Source organism: Macaca fascicularis, chromosome 7, assembly GCF_037993035.2.
Source record: "Macaca fascicularis isolate 582-1 chromosome 7, T2T-MFA8v1.1".
Lineage (NCBI taxonomy): Eukaryota > Metazoa > Chordata > Mammalia > Primates > Cercopithecidae > Macaca > Macaca fascicularis.
The window spans coordinates 138,390,075-138,410,334 of record NC_088381.1 but is presented as its reverse complement, the minus strand read 5'-3'; the positions used below and the strand labels follow the sequence as shown (position 1 = coordinate 138,410,334).

Genomic DNA, 20,260 nt, shown 5'->3' with positions numbered 1-20,260 from the left:
GCAGATAAGAATATATTATAAAGTTTAAAAGTCTTGATTGGAGGAGGTCTCTCAATACTAATAAGCCCTTTTAGTGGGGCTTTTTTGACTACCAATTTAGAGCAGAATTAGGTATACATAAAATGTCTGGGATAGGAGAGGGGAGATGGAGCAAACTACACGAATAAAGGAACACAAAATGGTGGATTTTGAATGTGTTGTCCATATGCTTATTGAATGTGAGGTTGCCAGTAGGTTTTTGGTTGGAAGAAAGATTTGTGTCAGAATACAATGTCTTTAAAATGAACAATTTTGCCTGGTGTGACAGCTCATGCCTGTAATCCCAGTACTTTGGAAGGCTGAGACAGGAAGATCACTTGAGACCAGGAGTTTGAGACCCACTTGGGTAACATAGTGAGACTCCATCTCTACCCCCCAAAAAAAATCAAAAAGAAAAATTAGCTGGGTGTTGCAGTGCATGCCTGCAGTTCTAGCTACTTGGAGGCTAAGGTGGGAGGATCTTTTGAGTCCAGGAATTTGAGGCTGCAATGTGCTATGATTGTGTCACTGCACTACAGCCTGGGCAACAGAGCAGAACCCCATCTGTAAAATAAAGAAATAATAAAAGAAAGACATACATTAAAATAAAATGGAAAATGTCTTGCCATTTTACATGTTTAAAGAACAGTATATAATGACTCTTTAGGTATCCATCATGAAAATTTGAAAATAACTCACCAGGCCGGGCGCGGTGGCTCACGCCTGTAATCCCAGCACTTTGGGAGGCCGAGGCGGGCGGATCACAAGGTCAGGAGATCGAGACCACGGTGAAACCCCGTCTCTACTAAAAATACAAAAAATTAGCCGGGCGCGGTTGTGGGCGCCTGTAGTCCCAGCTACTCGGGAGGCTGAGGCAGGAGAATGGCGTGAACCCGGGAGGCGGAGCTTGCAGTGAGCGGAGATCGCGCCACTGCACTCCAGCCTGGGCGACAGAGCGGAGACTCCGTCTCAAAAAAAAAAAAAAAAAAAAAAAAAAGAAAATAACTCACCTATGTGCAATCTTCCCCATCTGGAAATCTTCTTGGCCATATGTATTAAGAGAATCCTATGTATTTTATTGCTTCAAATATGGTCCAAATGCAGGAATCACCTTGCCTTTTTTCTCTCTCTTTTTCTCCCTTTCTATCCCACCCACCCCATCCTGGCTCTTTCGGTTTTTATTTTCAGCACTGCAACTCTGATGGTCCAGCTCCACCAGGACACAGATCCCCAGATCCCTAAAGGTCAGCCATGCACCCTGAACAGCTCAGAGGGAGGAGCCAGACCACCAGTGCCTCACACCTTGTCCTCTTCTGCTCTAGACAGATGGCTCCATAATGACAGCTTCATAATGGCAGTGGGTGAGCCCCTGGTGTACATCAGAGTCGCTCTTCTGCTGCTCTGGTTTGGGATGTTTTTGTCTGTTTTTGGCCACTCTCAGGCCAGGCCCTCCCAGCGTTTCACTTCTCCAGAAGTGGTGATCCCTTTGAAGGTGATCAGCAGGGGCAGAGGTGCAAAGGCTCCTGGATGGCTCTCCTATAGCCTGCGGTTGGGGGGACAGAGATACATCGTCCACATGAGGGTAAAGAAGCTGTTGTTTGCCGCACACCTCCCTGTGTTCACCTACACGGAGCAGCATGCCCTGCTCCAGGATCAGCCCTTCATCCAGGATGACTGCTACTACCATGGTTATGTGGAGGAGGTCCCTGAGTCCTTGGTTGCCCTTAGTACCTGTTCTGGGGGCTTTCTTGGAATGCTACAGATAAATGACCTTGTTTATGAAATCAAGCCAATTAGTATTTCTGCCACATTTGAACACCTAGTACATAAGATAGACAGTGATGATACACAGTTTCCACCTATGAGATGTGGGTTAACAGAAGAGAAAATAGCACGCCAGTTGGAGTTGCAATTGTCATATAATTTCACTCTGAAGCAAAGTTCTTTTGTGGGCTGGTGGACCCATCGGCGGTTTGTTGAGCTGGTGGTGGTCGTGGATAATGTTAGATATCATTTCTCTCAAAGTAATGCATCAACAGTGCAGCATGAAGTATTTAACGTTGTCAATATAGTGGATTCCTTCTATCATCCTTTGGAGGTTGATATAATTTTGACTGGAATTGATATATGGACTGCATCAAATCCACTTCCTACCAATGGAGACATAGATAATGTTTTAGTGGAATTTTCTGTTTGGAAGAATTATAACCTTAATAATCGATTACAACATGATGTTGCACATCTTTTCATAAAAGACACACAAGGCACGACGCTTGGTGTTGCCTATGTTAAAGGAATATGCCTGAATCCTTTTAATAGTGGAGTTGATGTTTTTGAAGATGAGAAGTTGGTCATTTTTGCAGTTACCTTGGGCCATGAGCTTGGTCACAATTTGGGTATGCAACATGACACCCAGTGGTGTGTGTGTGAGCTACGGTGGTGCATAATGCATGCCTATAGAAAGTTAACAACTAAATTTAGCAACTGCAGTTATGCCCAATATTGGGACAATACTATCAGTAGTGGATTATGTATTCAACCTCCTCCATATCCAGGGAATATATTTAGACTGAAGTACTGTGGGAATCTAGTTGTTGAAGAAGGAGAGGAATGTGACTGTGGAACCATACAGCAGTGTGTAAAAGATCCCTGTTGTCTGTTAAACTGTACTCTACGTCCTGGGGCTGCTTGTGCTTTTGGAATGTGTTGCAAAGACTGCAAATTTCTGCCATCGGGAACTTTATGTAGACAAAAAGTTGGTGAATGTGACCTTCCAGAGTGGTGCAATGGGACATCCCATCAATGCCCAGATGATGTGTATGTGCAGGATGGGATCTCCTGTAATGTGAATGCCTTCTGCTATGAAAAGACATGTAATAACCATGATACACAGTGTAAAGAGATTTTTGGCCAAGATGCAAGGAGTGCATCTCAGAGTTGCTACCAAGAAATCAACACCCAAGGAAACCGTTTTGGTCACTGTGGTATTGTAGGTACAACATATGTAAAATGTTGGTCCCCTGATATCCTGTGTGGGAGGGTTCAGTGTGAAAATGTAGGAGTAATTCCCAATTTGCTAGAGCATTCCACAGTACAGCAGTTTCACCTCAATGACACCACTTGCTGGGGCACTGATTATCACTTAGGGATGGCTATACCTGATATTGGTGAGGTAAAAGATGGCACAGTATGTGGTCCAGAAAAGATCTGCATCCGTAAGAAGTGTGCCAGTATGGTTCGTCTGTCACAAGTCTGTCAGCCTAAGACCTGCAACATGAGGGGAGTCTGCAACAACAAACAACACTGTCACTGCAACAGTGAATGGGCACCCCCCTACTGCAAGGACAAAGGCTATGGAGGTAGTGCTGATAGTGGCCCACCTCCTAAGAACAACATGGAAGGATTAAATGTGATGGGAAAGTTGGGTTACCTGTCACTATTGTGCCTTCTTCTTTTGGTTGCTTTTTTATTTTGCTTACGTGTGCTTTTAAAGAAACGCACAAAAAGTAAAGAAGATAAAGAAGGATAAGAGAAATGGGAAAAAGAAGGAGACTAAGCTTCATACTTCATTTTTAATATCTAATTTTTCTTAATAGAAAAATATGAATGCATGTCTCACTGTTTAAATAAAACGTCATGGATATTTCATGTCAGGATCACAAGCATTATCTATCACAGCAAAGGATTCCTAGCATATTCTTACTCTACAGTGTCTTAAGCAATATTAAAGATTCCTTTTCCCAGAAGTTGTGTCTTTATGTTTCCTGAGCAAAGGCACAGAAAAGATAGTTTCCAGCTCTTGTCCCTCAGTTTTAACCCTTCTCTCTCTCTCTCTTTTTTTTTTTTTTTTTTTTTTTTTGCTGTACTACGTAATGTTCAGGATGTGCCTGTACACACCTCATTTCTGTTTGGCACATTTAGCTGTGCCAAAGGGGGCAGTAGAAGTAGCCTGGAGTGATGATGAAGGAAGAAGGGAGCTTTCTTTCCTGTGTGCTTACCATGAGTGTCACCATTATTTTGGCTGGACCCGTTCACTCTGGTAATCATATTTGGTTTCAGATTCCAGTTCTGTTGTCACTTTTAGAACCACCCTCATTTTTTCTTAGAAATACCAGCAGCAGTTGGACACTGACCTCCTCAGGGGTCCAATTTGCAGCCTTGGAGTGAGCAGGGTTGTGGTCCTCTGAGTTCTTGAAGCAGGAGCAGCTGTTCACTGTGCCGTCTTTAGAGGTCTGGGTCCTTGCTCTGCAGGGAATGTTCTTTAATCATCTCTGCTCTAGTAAACCCAACTTCTTTCTTATGTTCTCCTGGCCCTAGGAGTGTTAGGTGCCTTCTGTAGCTACTTTGTTGTTGTAGGTTGAGTTCTCCAGAAGCAGACACTGAATTGGAGTTTCAAGTACAAGATTTTGTTAGGGACCAACAGCTGTGAAAAAAGGCAAGGAAGTTGGTTGTGCAGATGAGAAATACAAGTACAGACGTACCTGGGACATAATACAGGTTCAGTTCCAGACCACTACAATAATAGGAATACCACAATAAAGTGAGTCACACAAAATTTTTGGTTCCCCAGTACATAAAAAAGTTATATTTACACTATACTGTAATCTGTTAAATATGTAGCATTATGTCCAAAAATGCAATACCTTAATTAAAAATATTTTATTGCTAAGAAATAGTAACAATCCTCTGAGCCTTTAATGAGCCATATGTTTTTGCTGGTGGAGGTTCTTGCCTCATTGTTGACAGATGCTGACTCTTCCGGGTGGGGGTTGCTAAAGGTTGGGGTGACTGTGGCAATTTCTTAAAATAGGACAACAATTAAGTTTGCTGCATCGATTGACTCTTCCTTTCACAAATATTTATCTAGCATGTGATGCTGTTTGATAGGATTTTACCCACAGCAGAACTTCTTTCAAAATTTGAGTCAGTCCTCTCAAATTCTGCCACTGCTTTATCAACTAAGTTTATGTAATGTATTAAGTCCTTTGTTGTCATTTCAACATTGTTGACAGCATCTTCATCAGGAATCAATTCCATTTCAAAAAAACCATTTTCTTTGCTCACCTATAAGAAGCAACTCTTCATCCATTCAAGATTTATCATGACATTATGGCAATTCCATCATATCCTCAAGCTCCACTTTTAATTCTAGTTCTCTTTCTATTTCCATAACATCTACAGCTCTTTCCACCGCTGAAGTCATCTGTGAAGGTTGAACTCAGTGTCTTCCAAACTCCTTTTAATGTTAATATTTTGACCTCCTCACGTAAATCAGGAATGTTCTTAATGACATCTAGAATGGTGAATCGTTTCCAGAAAGGTTTCCATTGATTTGCCCAGATCCATCAGTGGAATTACTATCAATGGCAGCTATAGCCTTATGAAATATGTTTCTTAAATACAAAGACTTGAAAGTCAAAATTACTCCATCCATGGGCTGCAGAATGGATCAACATCCATCCATGTTAACAGGCATGAAAACAACATTAATCTCCTTGTACATCTCCATCAGCGCTCTTGGGCAGTCAGGTGTATTGTCAGTGAACAGTAATATTTGAAAAGATATCATTTTTTTTCTGAGCAGTAAGTCTCAACAATGGGCTTAAAATATTCAGTAAACCATGCTCTGAACAGATATGCTATCATCAAGGGCTTTGCTGTTTCACTGACAGAGCACAGGCAGAGTAGACTTAGCATCATCCTTAAGGGCCTTCAGATTTTTGGATTGGCAAAGGAGCATTGGTTTCAATTTAAATTCACCACCTGCATTAGTCCCTAACAAAACTGTCAGCCTGTCCTTTGAAGCTTTGAAGCCAGGCATTGACTTCTCCTCTCTAGCTGTGAAACTCCTAATCTTCTTCCAATAGAAGGCTGTTTCATCTACACTGAAAATCTGTTGTTTGGTGTAGCCACCTTCATCAGTGATCTTAGCTAGATCTTCTGGATCACTTACTGCAGCTTTTACATCAGCACTTGCTGCTTCATCTTGCACCTTTATATTATGGAGATGGCTTCTTCCTTAACCCTCATCAACTAACCTGTGCTAGCTTCAAATTTTCTCTCTGCAGATTCCTTACCTCTCTCTGCTGTCATAGAACTGATGAAAATTAGGACCTTGCTCTGCATTAGGCTTTTAGTTAAGGGAATGTTGTGGCTGGTTTAATCTTCTATCCAGACCACTCAAACATTCTGTATATCAGCAGTAAAGCTGTTTTGCTTGCTTATCATTTGTGTGTTCACTGGAGTAGCACTTTTAATTTTCTTCAAGAATGTGTCCTTTGCATTCACAACTTTGGCTGTTTGGTACAAGAGGCCTAGCTTGGCTTTTGACATGCCTTTCTCATTAAGCTTAATCGTTTTTAGCTTTTGATTTAAAGTGAGAAATGCAAGACTCTTCCTTTCACTTGAACACTTAAGCTATGGTAGGGTTATAAATTAATGGGTCCAATTTCCATCTTACATCTTAGGGAATATGGAGGCCCAAGGAGAGGGAAAGAGATGGGGAAATGGTCAGTTGGTGGAGCAGTTGGAATACACATAATTTTTTTTGGCTTGTTTGTCTTCTTCTGTGGTTGGAATTTGTGGCACCCAAAACAATTATGGCAACATCAAAGTTGACTGATCACAGATCACCATAACAGATATAATAATAATAAAGATTGAAATATTGTGAGAATTACCAAAATGTGACACAGAGACACAAAGCAAGCACTTGCTGTTGAAAAAATGGTGCCAAACAGATTTGCTCAACAAAAGATTGCTACAAACCTTCAATTTGTAAAATGAAAGCAAAAGAGTATCTGTCAAGCACAATACATTGAAGTGTGATAAAATAAGGTGTACTTGTATATTGCAGCTTCGGCCAATCTGGCAGTGAGCTCTGGACTGAATGTTGCTTGACAAATTTGTCCGAGTTGGGCCAAAATGGTCTGGTCTTCATCCCTTCAGTTTGTTCATTCCCTTGGATGTGGGAGAAGGGCATGAGCTTGGTAGGATGCCTCTTTGTAACTGAGGCTGACCCCAAAGAGCTAACATCTGGGTGCTGTCTTCTGATCATAATTATGGAGATGGTCAGCAAGTCCTCTCTTGAAGGAGGATCCAAGAGGCATATTTGTGTATTCTACAGTCCAATATTTGCACTGCTCTGACCCACTTTTTTGATGTATATTGGGGGAACAACACCTCCAGGATTATGGTGGACATCCCTTTCTGTGGGGAACCTTAGAAGAGGGAAGTTAATGGGATAAACCATAGTCCCTCTGCAGCATTTGGGATTGAGGCTGAAATGGATACTTACTGTCTCACTCCTCCACTGTCCATTCTAGTTTCCTTGACTGTATGTTATGACCCAGGTATTTATCTCCAAAAGACCTGAGCACTGGGTCATCATGCCCTTCTCAGGCTATGATTGCTGAACCTGTCCGTTTATACTGACAATCAGGCTGGGGAGTACCAATAGGCACCTAAGGAGATTACCTGGGTTCTATGCATACACCCTTATGTTTCCATCTTGTAACAGAAGCCCTGCCTTCTCCTGATGATTAGGGTCAATCACTTCTGTCAACAATGTGATCATCTTCTTAGTTGGTGCCAGGACACAGTGAGTTCTAGTGGCAGCTTAAGCTTATAATTTATTGGGACTCTAGCTTTGCCCTGGTGAAAATATGTCCCACTGGGGACCAGGACCTTTGGGCTGCAGAGTCCAGAGTTGCAGTAGGCAAGAAGCACAAACCACTCCAGTGAGTCACTGTGAGTGACAGTAAGTGGGGCTACTCCTGTTTCCAGGCCTTGGTTCCCAGACCCATGTAAAGATCTGTAATTCAGTGCACACAATTCATTCTGGGGAATGGTAGTATATTGCCTCTGAACAAGCACTTCAGCTTTAGCTCAGTTGTACCATCAGTAGATATTTCCAATGCTTTATTATGCTGGCAGTTCCTAGATTATGTTGTCTGATATACAGCCAGTATGTACCATGTTCTTTGGCCCCCTTGCAAAACTTCTTCACTGTAAAGTGGTACCTTGATCTGATATGATATTATATGGAAACACCAGACCAGTGGATCAAATACTCCCAATGTCTTTGGATATTGGTGCTCACTGAGGCTCACTGCCTTACCTCAGTGAGATAAGGCAAATTAATATCAAGAATATGTGTCTATTACTGTAAGAATGAACCACTGGCCCTTCCAGGATGATAATGACCAATTGTAGTCAATTTCCCTCTATGTGTTCTTCTAGAAATTATGGCAGATTAGTGGATCAGCTTGGTCTTTATTGTCAGTTGGCTGATGGCATGCCTCTACTTCAGAATCCCAGAGGCATACACTGTGATTCTTTCTCTGGGGCTTACCACAAACTCCACCCAACATCCTTTTCTGTCACAGATACTTTCAACATCATAGGGTCTACTAGAGGGTATGACCGCAGTGGAAGGCTGTTTGCATCACAACCTGGACCTGGTGCAGAGCTCTTTCCTTCTATGGTTTCCACTCAAAGATGACATCATTATATGTTACCAAATATAAGGACCAGAGTTGTGGTCCTAGGTATCAAATTTGCTGCCTCTAGGAACCAAAGCAATCCCCAGGCATTGTGTTTTCTTCTTCATGATAGGAGATGGAGAAAGGAATAATTTGGCCTTACTTTGGAAGGGATAACCCAGCATATTCCTGGCTCTTAGAAAACTAAAAATTTTACTGACACAGCATGTCTTTGATTACAATTTATTATTCTTCACAGAGCTTATCTTCCATTCTCTGAGCTCATGTGTTTTACCAAGGCCTTCAATGTCATTACCACCTCTTGTACACCTGGCTTGATCAACATAATGTCATCAATGTACTCGATCAATGTGATGTTCTGTGGGATATCCAGACAGTCCTCTCACTATACTATATTATGACAGAGGGTGGAAGAATTATCATAGCTCTGTGTCCACAAGACCAGTAATCCACTGAAAGTCAGAGTGTTGCTAAGACTTTATTTATTACCTGGTCCTCATATATGTCTTCATTCTAACAGGAAGGTCTTCAAAATGTTTTGAGTACTTGGACATTAATGTCAACTCAGTCCCTGTGTTCAGTAGTCCTCGAAATGTATAGATATTCCCCCTTCCTTATGCACAGCTATGTATGTGGCCATAGTTCCCTTTGGTAAAGGTCTGGAGGAATCATTATTATTTATATATTTGCCATGATTTTATAGCATCCTGGGCCCAAGGCTCTGTCCATGTCATCAGGGATTGAGTTCCACGTTTGAAAGAAGTTGAAGTTCACAAACTGGGAAAGTGATTAACTTTTGGGGAGTCAACTGCTTTTTGCTTCCCAGTCATCTATCTTTGGCTTCTTCTATTGGCATAAAGTAAGTATCCTTGTTCGCTGCCTATCTATTTTGCCCTTAAGGATTCTAGAATCCTTCTACTACCATCTCCTTAGGTCTTGGCTGCCATTCTGACCTTGCCAGTCTTTATGACAATTGCAACTTCTTATTTTTATTCCTTGGGATGGTTATGTATTGCCTACTGACCTCTAGGTGTTAGAGTCATATTATCACCAATGCTATCAGTGAGCAAAGTTCTGTAACACCCTCTCCTACTCTGAGCCTGGCTTGCAAAGACTCAATACTGGACCTTTTGGTAATGCCAGTGCTCCTCTCATTAGCACATGCTTTACGCCTTTGGTAAATTGTATATTTTCTGGACATTCCTATGGAACATTATCATCTGAAGGCCATGTATAATTCCATTTCAGCATGCCCATTTCCATGAACCTTTTAATCCCATAATCATTCATTATGGCAGTTCTGGCATTTCAACTTCACTGTATGAGCATTACTTTTCCATGCTTCTAGAAGCCATCCCAGGAACAAATTTGCACCATGCCCTAGGGTCCTTGCCAAGGTGTAAAATCCTCTATCTTGGGAGAGTGAACTTTTTTCCCTTTCCAACTTAATGTTTGCCATTTGATTATGCATCTCAGAATGTAGTGCCTTTTCTCTGAGCATGCTGAGCACTTTTCCAGTTGATTATGCTGTGACTCAATCCTAGCTTTATGTCTAGTGGCCAAAAGAGGAGGTGGGGGAAGACTGCAAAATACATCTATTGCCTCATGGTGGAGTGGCCTCTGCATTCTCTTTCACTATACAGGGGTGAATCACTCCTGTGGATGAATATATGGAGCGTGAGTGTTCAAGGGATCTAGTCAGATGTTCCCATCCTGTGTGTCAGAGTCTCAGGTTTTCTCCACCAAGGTCCTGATTACAGCGCTCCCTTGGTTGGGCATTTAACTTTTTTTTTTTTTTTTAGGTTCAGCCACTTGGATTTCTTTATCTTCCCCTGGAAGGAAATGAGGGTCACTTTGTATGCCGTCAGAGAGGATACTGACATTCATGCCTGGATTGTAATTGCCATCAGCTGTTCACTGTCTTGCTGTAGTATCAAAGGCACTTAGCAATCACTCTTCAATGCTTTTATTCTTCTAGCTCCGATTTCCTCCTTACCTCTTGTGGTAGGCAGAATTCTAAGATGTCCCCCTTGCATCCCATCCCCCTGGTATCTGCCTTTATGTATTCTTCTCCCCTCAAGCTTGAGTGAGACATGTAACTTGCTTCTAACCAGGCTATAGCAAATGCGGGAAATTTACAGATGTCATTAAGGCCCTTAACTAATTGACTTTAAGTTAATCAAAAGGGAGATTTTTCTGGGTGGGACCAGGTGATCCCTTTTAAGAAGGGTCTGGAAGTAAGACTTAAAGCTGCAGACACTTCTGTTGCTGACTTTGAAGAAGCCAGTGGCCATGAGTTCTACAACTGCCAGAAAATGAAACCCGCGACAACCTGAGTGAGCTTGGAAGCAGATCTTTCCCCAGTCCAGCCTTTGATGAGAATGCAGCTCAGCTAGTGCCTTGACTGTAGCCCTGTGGGACCCTGAGCCAAAGACCTAGCTAAGCCTGCCCCAACTCCTCACAAATGGAAACTGTGAGATAATAAATGTATTTTGCTTAAGACACTAAGCTTGTGGTAATTTGTTGTATAGTTTAGAAAATGAATACAACTCAAACCCTTGCTCTGGTTCATCTGTTAGTGATTTCTTCCTCAGTGGCACATATCCCTAGTCATTACTGATAAGAGTTTTAACCATTGGAATACCCACCTTGTGCCAGGGGCTGTTTGTGCTCCACCAGAAGTAGAGTCCCTGTTACCAGTTCTTGGGGGCAGGCTAACTCGCTGCAGCTGTGTCAAACGGTGAAGTAGCTGAAAGCTCAAGGCTGGTTGCTGACCCCGGGGACACCTTGTCCTTCCGTGAGAGGGAATCTGGGCTTCTCATCTTCTATTACATTTTTGTTATCTTAGTGTTTTCTTTCCACATTTCATCCTCTAATACTTGTTTAGCCACTTTTGTGTTTAACCATTCTGTATATTGAATTATTGCTTTTAAAGTAAGTGATATGCTTTGGTTTTCCTATCTGGGTAATGACTCATATAGCATTTTGAATATATTCTTTCAGTTTTTAGCAGGCATGATGTCCTTTTGTCACTCTCTGGCTTCACGGTGCTCTTGTGTAATCCTTGAAGTCTACAGATATGTATGGAGAATTGGCTTCTGGGAAGCCTATCATTAGGTAACTGGGATTCACCCATTCAATTCTCCTCAAAGTTGATATGTAACTGAAGCTGATAGAAGTACATAGGTCTTTAGTTCCTCAGAGGTCCTAATCCTAATGTGACTAGGGTACTGGTGTCATAACCTTGATGGGGACTCAAGCACAGAGAGCAAGGCAGAACCCCACTAATCAACATTAGGGAACAAGCTAGCCCCTAATCTCAGGAGAAAGCAGAGAAAATAAAACTTACATGTAAGTGCAAAGAACAGCTGGCTAGGAGGAAGAAGAATTTTATATCGAGTCCAGGATGTTAGTCTAAAGCTGTTTAGTCAACATCAGTCTCCATTCTAGAAAGAGGTGCCAGCATTGGACCTTCCTGCTTGGGTTACAGCTGGAGCTACAGGAGGAATGCAGAGACCGGGGAGACAGGAACTGACAGAATAGGGAAACCACTGACTTTGGACATGGGTATAGGTGGCTAAGTGACCAAAACTAAACAAAACAAAAAAACAAAAAACCTTCCTTTCTACCTCTCAAGAGCCTTGGCTCTTAGATTCTCACATGAACTTCTTTCTAAAAAGTTTTTATTTTATTTTAGATTCAGGAGGTCCATGTGTATGTTTGTTACATGGGTGTATCTCATACTGATGGGGATTGGGCTACTAGTGTACCCATTAGTGAACATTATACCTGATAGGTAACTTTTCAACTCATCCCACTTCCATCCTCCTCTGTTTGGAGACCCTGGTGAGTTATTGTTTCCATCTTTATGTCCATGTGTACCCATTGTTTAGCTCCCACTCATAAGTGAGAAGCAATATTTGATTTTTTGTTTCAGTTAATTCACTTCCTTCTGCCTTTCGCCCTCTGCTTTCTTTCTCCTTGTCCTATTTTACCTTTTTCTCCTCTGGCTTCCCTTTCTTCTTCCTTCTGTTCTTTACCTTCCTTACCCTGCTCCTCTCTGTCTTCCCTGTTATTTTTTTTTTAATTATTATTATACCAGAAGTAAAGACATGAACATTCATTTTGTGAGACATTAAAATTTTGTAGATAGAATTGTAATCCCATTTTACTGTCCGCCTGTCAAGAGGAAACTTTATCAGCTTATTTGGCAAGATTCCAGACTCTTTTCTTTAGACATACATTACAAAATAATACGTAATTTTGATGGACATGTAGATGTCCATAATTTGTATTATTTTTGTTATCGTTATAGATTTTCATAGTACCCAGACTGTTCTATTTTATACTATCTATGCTTTTTCACCAAATTTAAAAATATCCTCTACTTTGTTTATGGTGACAGAATTTAAAATTTGTTAAGTAGTCGTATTTATTTTCTCTAACACTGAACTTTTTAAAACAGATTCTTAGACAAGAATTTTTTTTTTTTTTTTTTTTTTTTTTTTTTTTTTTAGATGGAGTCTCACTCTGTTGCCAGACTGGAGTGCAGTGGCGCAATCTCAGCTCACTGCAACCTCCGCCTCCTAGGTTCAAGCAATTCCTCTGCCTCAGCCTTCTGAGTATCTGGGACTACAGGCACGCACCACCATGCCCGGCTAATTTTTTGTATTTTAGTAGAGACAGGGTTTCACCATGTTGGCCAGGATGGTCTCAATCTCCTGACCTTGTGATCTGCCCCCCTCGGCCTCCCAAAGTGCTGGGATTATAGGCGTGAGCCACCATGCCCAGCAAGAAATATTTTTCTACCCTCAGATCATAAAGACATTCTCTTATTTTTCTAGTAGTTTAAGAGGAGGTTTTTTTTTTTTCATATTTAGGTCTTTATTCTTTTTGAAATATGTTGTGTCTCTGTGATGTACAGATAGAATTGTATTTTTCCATATGGAAAGCCAATTTTGCCAAACCCTGATTTTATATGTGTGTGTATATATATACATGACTATTTCTAGGGTTTTAAATCTTTTTTTTTTCCTTTTTTTTTGAGATAGAGTCTCGCTCTGTTGCCCAGGCTGGAATGCAGTGGTGAGATCTTAGCTCACCACAGCCTCTACCTTCTGGGCTCAAATGATCCTTCCACCTCAGCCTCCTGAGTAACTTGGACAGCAAGCATGTGCCACCACACCCGGCCAATTTTTTGTATTTTTAGTAGAGATGGAGTTTCATCATGTTGCCCAGGCTGGTCTTGAACTTTTGGACTCAAGCAATCTGCCTGCCTCAGCCTCCCGAACTGCTGGGATTACAGGCATGAGGCACCGCACCCGGCCTGCATTTTAAATCTTGATGTATGTTTGTCTGTTTCTATATCAATTCCAAATTGTTTTAATTATTATACATTAAAAATAAATCTTAATATATAATTGGTATAGATGCCAATCCCCTTGTCTTGATTTTCTTTTTAATTTGTTTGGTTTTTACTTAATGTTTTACTCTTTCAAATATATAATTTTAATATTTTTAAATTTTCTTCAGGTTTTTTTGGGCATGATTTAAAAAATTGCATGTATTTAGGGTATACAATGTATTTTTTTTTTGAGACAGAGTCTTGCTCTGTTGCCCAGGCTGGAGTGCAGTGGTGTGATTTTGGCTCACTGCAGCCTCCACCTCCCATGCTCAAGTGATCCTCCCACCTGAGCCTCCCAAATAGCTGGGACAACAGGCACCACCACACCTGGGTAATTTTTTTTTTTTTTTTTTACTTTTGTAGAGATGGGGTTTTGCCCTGTTGCCCAGGCTGGTCTGAAACTCCTGGCCTCAAGCGATACACCTGCCTCAGCCTCACAAAGTGCTGGGATTACAAGTGTGAGCCACCACACTCGGCCTGATGTTTTGATATATGTATACATTATGAAATGATTAGCACAATCAACTTAATTAACATATCCATCACCTCAGGTAGTTTGAGTACATTTGTCTATCCTATGAAATATTACCTTGGGATTTTGACTAGAATTCAACTTGTTTTAATCACCAATATGATACATATCTCAATTTCCTCAGTTCTTTTTTGTGCTTCAATAGTGTTTTAAAATACATCTCTAAAGGCATGCACATACTTTTAAAAAATATTTATTCCTCAATAAGACATTATATTTTGCTAATGTGTATATTTTTTTCGACTGCATTTTATAATTATTTCTTGTGTATAATAATGATATTTACGTTTGCATGTTGGTCTTGTATTTAGGAAATTTGTTTAGCTCTCATTGGTTTAAATGGTTAGTTTCAAGCTTTTTCTGTTTGATTTCCTGTGTGGGCAATCATATTATCTGCAAATGATGATATGTTTTCCTTCCACTGCAAGCATTATACCCCATTTTATGTTCTTGGCATGTTTGTCAAAGGTCAGTTGACCCTAAATTTGTGTTTATTTCTAAGCTCTCTATTATGTTCCTTTGGTCTATGTGTCTGTTTTTAATGCAATTACCATACTGTTTTGATTACTATACCTTTGTAGTATATTTTGAAATCAGGTAGTTTGATGCCTTCTTCAGCATTGTTCTTTATGCTCAAAATTGCTGTGGCTATTCTTTGTGTGTGTGTGTGTGTGTGTGGTTCCATACAAATATTAGGGCTCTTTTTCTATTTCTATGAAAAATGTCATCGGGATTTTCTTTTACTATACTTTAAATTCTGGAATACATGTGCAGAACATGCAGGTTTGTTACATAGGTATGCATGTGCCATGGTGGTTTGCTGTACTCACCAACCCATCATCTATATTAGGTATTTCTCCTAATGCTATCCCTCCCCTAGCGCTCCCACCCACCAACAGGCCCTGGTGTGTGATGTTCCCCTCCCTGTGTCCATGTGTTCTCATTGTTCAACTCCCACTTATGAGTGAGAACATGAGGTGTTCCGTTTTCTGTTCCTGTGTTAGTTTGCTGAGAATGATGATTTCCAGCTTTATCCATGTCCCTGCAAGGGACAGCTGAGAATGATGATTTCCAGCTTCATCCTTGTCCCTGCTAAGGACATGAACTCATCCTTTTTTATGGCTGCATAGATTCCACGGTGTATATGTGGCACAATTTCTTTATCTAGTCTATCATTGATAGGCAAAAAATGCCATTAGGATTTTGAGAGGGATTGCATTGAATCTATAGATTGCTTTGAGTAGTATGGACATTTTAACAATATTCATTCAATTCATGAACACAGACTATCTTTCCTTTTATTTGTGTCTTCTTCAATTTCTTTCATCAATGTTTTATAGTTTTCAAGGTACAGATTTTTTTTTCACCTCCTTGGTTAAATTTATTCCTAAATATTTTATTTCTTTATAGCAGTTGTAAGCGGGATTGTTTTCTTGATTTATTTTTCAGATAGTTTGCTGTTGATATAAGAAATGCTACTGATTTCTGTATGTAGATTTGTATCCTGCAATTTTATTATATTCGTGTATTAGCTTTTGATTGTCTTTGGGGTTTTCTGTACCTAAGATCATGTTATCTACAAACAGAGATAATTTAACTTCTTCCTTTCTAATTTAGATGATTGTTTTTCTTTTGTCTGATTGCTCTGGCTAAAAGTTCCAGTACTATATTGTACTGAATTAGTGAGGGTGGGCATCCTTGCCTTGTACTGCATCTTAAAGAAAAAGCTTTTAGTTTTATCTTACTGATTATGATGTTAGCTGTGGGCTAGTTATATATGGTCTTTATTGTGTTGGGGAAATTTTCTTCTATATCTAAGTTGTTGGAATTTTTAATCATGAAAGGATGTTGAGTTTTGTCTATGCCTTTTCTGCATTCATTAGAGAATCATAGTTTTTACCCTTCATTCTGTTAATGTGATGTATTGCATTTAATGATTAGTGTATTTTGACTATCCTTGCATCCCAGAGATAAATCCCACTTGATCATGGTGAACAATCCTTTTAATGTGCTATTAAATTTGGTTAGCTAGTATTTTGTTGAGCATTTTTGCACCCATGTTTGTCAGATATATAGGTCTGTAATTTTCTTTTCTTGTAGTGTCCTTAACTGGCTTTGGTATCAGGGTAATGCTGACCACAAAAAATTAATTTGAAACTATTTCCTCCTCTTCAATTTTTTTTGAAGAGTTTGAGTAGCGTTGGTGCTAGGTCTTTTCACATGTTTGGCGGAATTCATCAGGGAAGCCATCAAGTTCTGAGGCTTTGATGGGAGATATTTTTATTACTTCTTCAATCTCTTTACTTATTGGTTTGTGCAGATGATCTATATTTTTCATAATTCTGTCTTGGTAGGTTGTAATGTTGTAGGAATTTATCCATTTCTTCTAGGTTATCCAATATTTTGGCTTATAATTGTTCATAGTAGTCTCTTATGATCCTTTGTATTTCTGTAGTGCCAGTTGTAATGTCTCCTCTTTCATTTTTGATTTTATTTATTTAAGTTTTCTCTTTTTTCTTTTTGGTTAGTCCATCTTAAGGTTTGTCCAATTTGTTTATCTCTTCAAAACCCAACTCTCAGTTTTGTTGGTCTTTTCTATTTTCTATTTAATATATTCCAGTCTCTATTTAATTTATTCCTCTCAGATGTTTATTATTTCCTTCCTTCTGCTTGCTTTGGGCTTAGTTCTTGTTTTTCTAATTCTGTCAAGTGTAAAGTTGGATTGCTTATTCAAAATCCTCCCCTTTTTTGATAAAGGCATTTACTGCTATAAACTTCTCTCTTAGAACTGCTTTTGCTGCATTCCATAAGTTCTGGTATGGTGTGTGTCCATTTTTGTTTGTCTCAAGATATTATTTAATTTCTCTTTTAATTTCTTGTTTGAAGAGCCATCAGTTGTTCAGTAACATGTTTAATTTTCATGTATTATGTAAATGTAAAAAATTCCTCCTGTTATTGATTTCTAGTTTTATTTTTTATTTTTTTAAGGACTGTTAAAAATTTCATAATGGTTTTAACATTATATGGCTTGTCTTTTGGATACATTTATAGGGTCTTTATTTGAAGCTGACTTCTTATCTCTGGTTTCAGAGTAGGGTATGTTAATGAGGTATTTTTGGTGTTGAAGCCTTGGGGTATGATCCAGCAGGCGACACTTAGGCTTATTGGTCAGTTGGTAGACTCTTGCCCCCTTGTGTGGCCTCCCTATGTTTTCCTGCAGTTGCAGTCAAGTTCCCTCTCAGTGCTCTGAAAATGGGGGTTCCTCTCCTCCTTAAGTACAGGCTGTAGTTCACGATTTGGCACTCCTGGGCTGCCCACTGCAGCTCTTGGGTGATTTCAGTGTTTATATTCTTTTCCCAGCTTTGAGGCGCAGAGGAACAGATCTTAGTAGTGGTTGTAGCCAAGGGTCATTTGCTTGACTCCTTGGGGCTGCAACCTAGAGAGATGCAGGTCAGCAATTGCTCAGTGCAGTCAACCCAAGATGGAAAGTTTGTGCTGTGGGCCCAAGCCAGGGGTTTCCTGACTAGTGACAAGCCATAGGGGCTATATGGGACCCATGGGAGATGGACTGACCTCCTCCCCTTGGGTCAACTGCAGCTCACTGGAGGTGTGAATAAGGCACTTAGGGTCTCTACTTCTTCATTAATCTGAGGGTGGCAAGGGCAGTTCCCTTGGGAGCTTTGTCAAGGGAGATATGGACCTGTTGCTGGCCCAAAGACATGTATAGGAAGTGGCTAGAGACCCTGGTTGGGAGGTCCTGCCCAGTAAGAAGGAATGGGATCAGGACCCATTTTAAAAAGCAGTCTGTGTCCAAGTGATCTCATTGTTAAATTCCCACCTATGAGTGAGAACATGCGGTATTTAGTTTTCTGTTCTTGCAATAGTTTGCTGAGAATGATGGTTTCCAGCTGCATCCATGTCCCTACAAAGGACACGAACTCATCCTTTTTTATGGCTGCATAGTATTCCATGGTGTATATGTGCTACATTTTGTTAATCCAGTCTGTCACTGATGGACATTTGGGTTGATTCCAAGTCATTGCTATTGTGAATAGTGCTGCAATAAACATACGTGTGCGTATGTCTTTATAGCAGCATGACTTATAATCCTTTGGGTATATCCCCAGTAATGGGATGGCTGGGTCAAATGGTATTTCTAGTTCTAGATCCTTGAGGAATCGCCACACTGTTTTCCACAATGGTTGAACTAGTTTACAGTCCCACCAACAGTGTAAAAGTGTTCCTATTTCTCCACACACACCGGGTCCTATTGTGGGGAGGGGGGAGGGGGGAGGGATAGCATTAGGAGATATACCTAATGTAAATGACGAGTTAATGGGTGCAGCACACCAACATGGCACATGTATATATATGTAACAAACCTGCACGTTGTGCACATGTACCCTAGAACTTAAAGTATAATAATTAAAAAAAAAAAAAAAAGCATGCCTTAAAAAAAATTAAAAAAATAAAAAGCAGTCTGGCCACGTTTTTGTAGAGCAGCTTTGCTATGCGGCACTGGGGGTCCACTTCAGTTCTCAGTCACCCCAGACACTCCAAAACCCAAAGGCTGGAACAGCTAAGTCACCCAAACAGCAAAGATGGTGACCTGCCCCTCCCTCTGGGAGTGCCATGCCAGGAATAATTCATATCTCTGTTGGTTGGAGTGCTTAGGTGGGGTGGCTTGAGGCCCCAGTTGGGAGGTCCTGCCCAGTAAGGAGGAACAGGATTGGGCACCTGCTTAAAGCAGCAGTCTGGCCACATTTTGGTAGAGCGGCTGTACTGTTCGGGAGGATCCCTTCTGCCCCAGGTCAGCTCAGACTCTCCAAAGCCTGAAGGCTGGGATGACTAAGGTGCCTGGACAGCAATAATGGCCACCCACCACAACCCCAGGGAGCTCCTTCTTAGCGAGGTACAATACCACTACTGGTAGCTGGCTGGAATTCCAAGTCAGTGGGTCTTATCTTGTGAGGTGCTGTGGAAGTGGGGTCTGTGGGCTGTTGCTGCTCAGCCCCCTGGATTCATCCTCTTTCCTAGGGATATGCACAGGAGTCTAACCTCCCACTTTGCTGGAGCTGCAGCTACGTTTGCTAGAAAGTCCCAGCATCTAAGGTTGCAGGGTCTCCATGCATGCCTGAGCAGCTGCTATGCCAAGACTCTGCCTAGTTCCGTCTGTCAAACTGAAGACTGAAGGCCCTGGTGGAGTGGGTTCACAAGGAGGCCTCTTGACCAGCAAGTTGCAAAGATCTGTGGGAGAAGCATGGTTTCCCAGGGCTGCTCATTCACTCACTGCTTCCCTGGGCAGGGGGGAATCCCATGGCTCCATGTTGCTCCTAGGTGGGCCATTGTCCTGTCTTGCTTTTCTTTGTTCTCTGTGCGTCAGGCTGTTTCCTTGATTAACCCCAGTGTGAGTACCTGGATGTTTCAATTGAAAGTATTGTATTTATTCACCCCATCTTTTCCTCTCCATGAGAGCCATGCACACTATCTACTTCTATTCGGCCATCTTGGCCGCTCCTGTTCTTTTTTTTCTCTTTTTACTATGCTATAAGAAGTAGTTCTTACAGAAATTAAAAATTATTTATTATGTTGTTTTTCACTATGGGCTACTTAGAAACTATATAGCATGTTTTTCCAAACTGTGTATTGAAATTCTTTAGTTTTTAAAAATTTTTAAATAATAATTTTATTTAATATAAAAAATATAGAGCACTTCACAAATTTGTGTGTCATCCTTGTGCAAGGGGCCATGATAATATTCTCTGTATTATTACAATTTTAGTATATGCTTCTGAAGTGAGC

The 20,260-nt window shown here is 40.7% G+C and overlaps 2 protein-coding genes and 1 non-coding gene across 3 annotated transcripts in view; 2 read left to right on the top strand and 1 right to left on the bottom strand.

Moving 5' to 3' along the window:
• The window catches only part of MED6 (mediator complex subunit 6), a 77,792-nt gene extending 64,620 nt beyond the window's left edge, over window positions 1-13,172 (top strand). Inside the window, exon 7 of the mRNA XM_065548968.2 lies at window positions 13,040-13,172. Coding sequence (XP_065405040.1) covers window positions 13,040-13,144 — 105 coding nt within the window. The 3' untranslated portion in view covers window positions 13,145-13,172. The remainder of the gene's footprint in view (window positions 1-13,039) is intronic.
• Window positions 924-3,764, top strand: LOC102116690 (disintegrin and metalloproteinase domain-containing protein 20). Its single transcript, XM_045396636.3, has one exon. It carries the CDS (start codon window positions 1,031-1,033, stop codon window positions 3,545-3,547), a length of 2,517 nt encoding a protein of 838 aa, XP_045252571.2. The 5' UTR covers window positions 924-1,030; the 3' UTR covers window positions 3,548-3,764.
• Window positions 13,173-20,156: 6,984 nt separating the features above from the next.
• On the bottom strand, window positions 20,157-20,260 carry LOC123574745 (U6 spliceosomal RNA). The gene has a single exon (XR_006699949.1). It is a non-coding gene; the product is annotated as a U6 spliceosomal RNA (small nuclear RNA).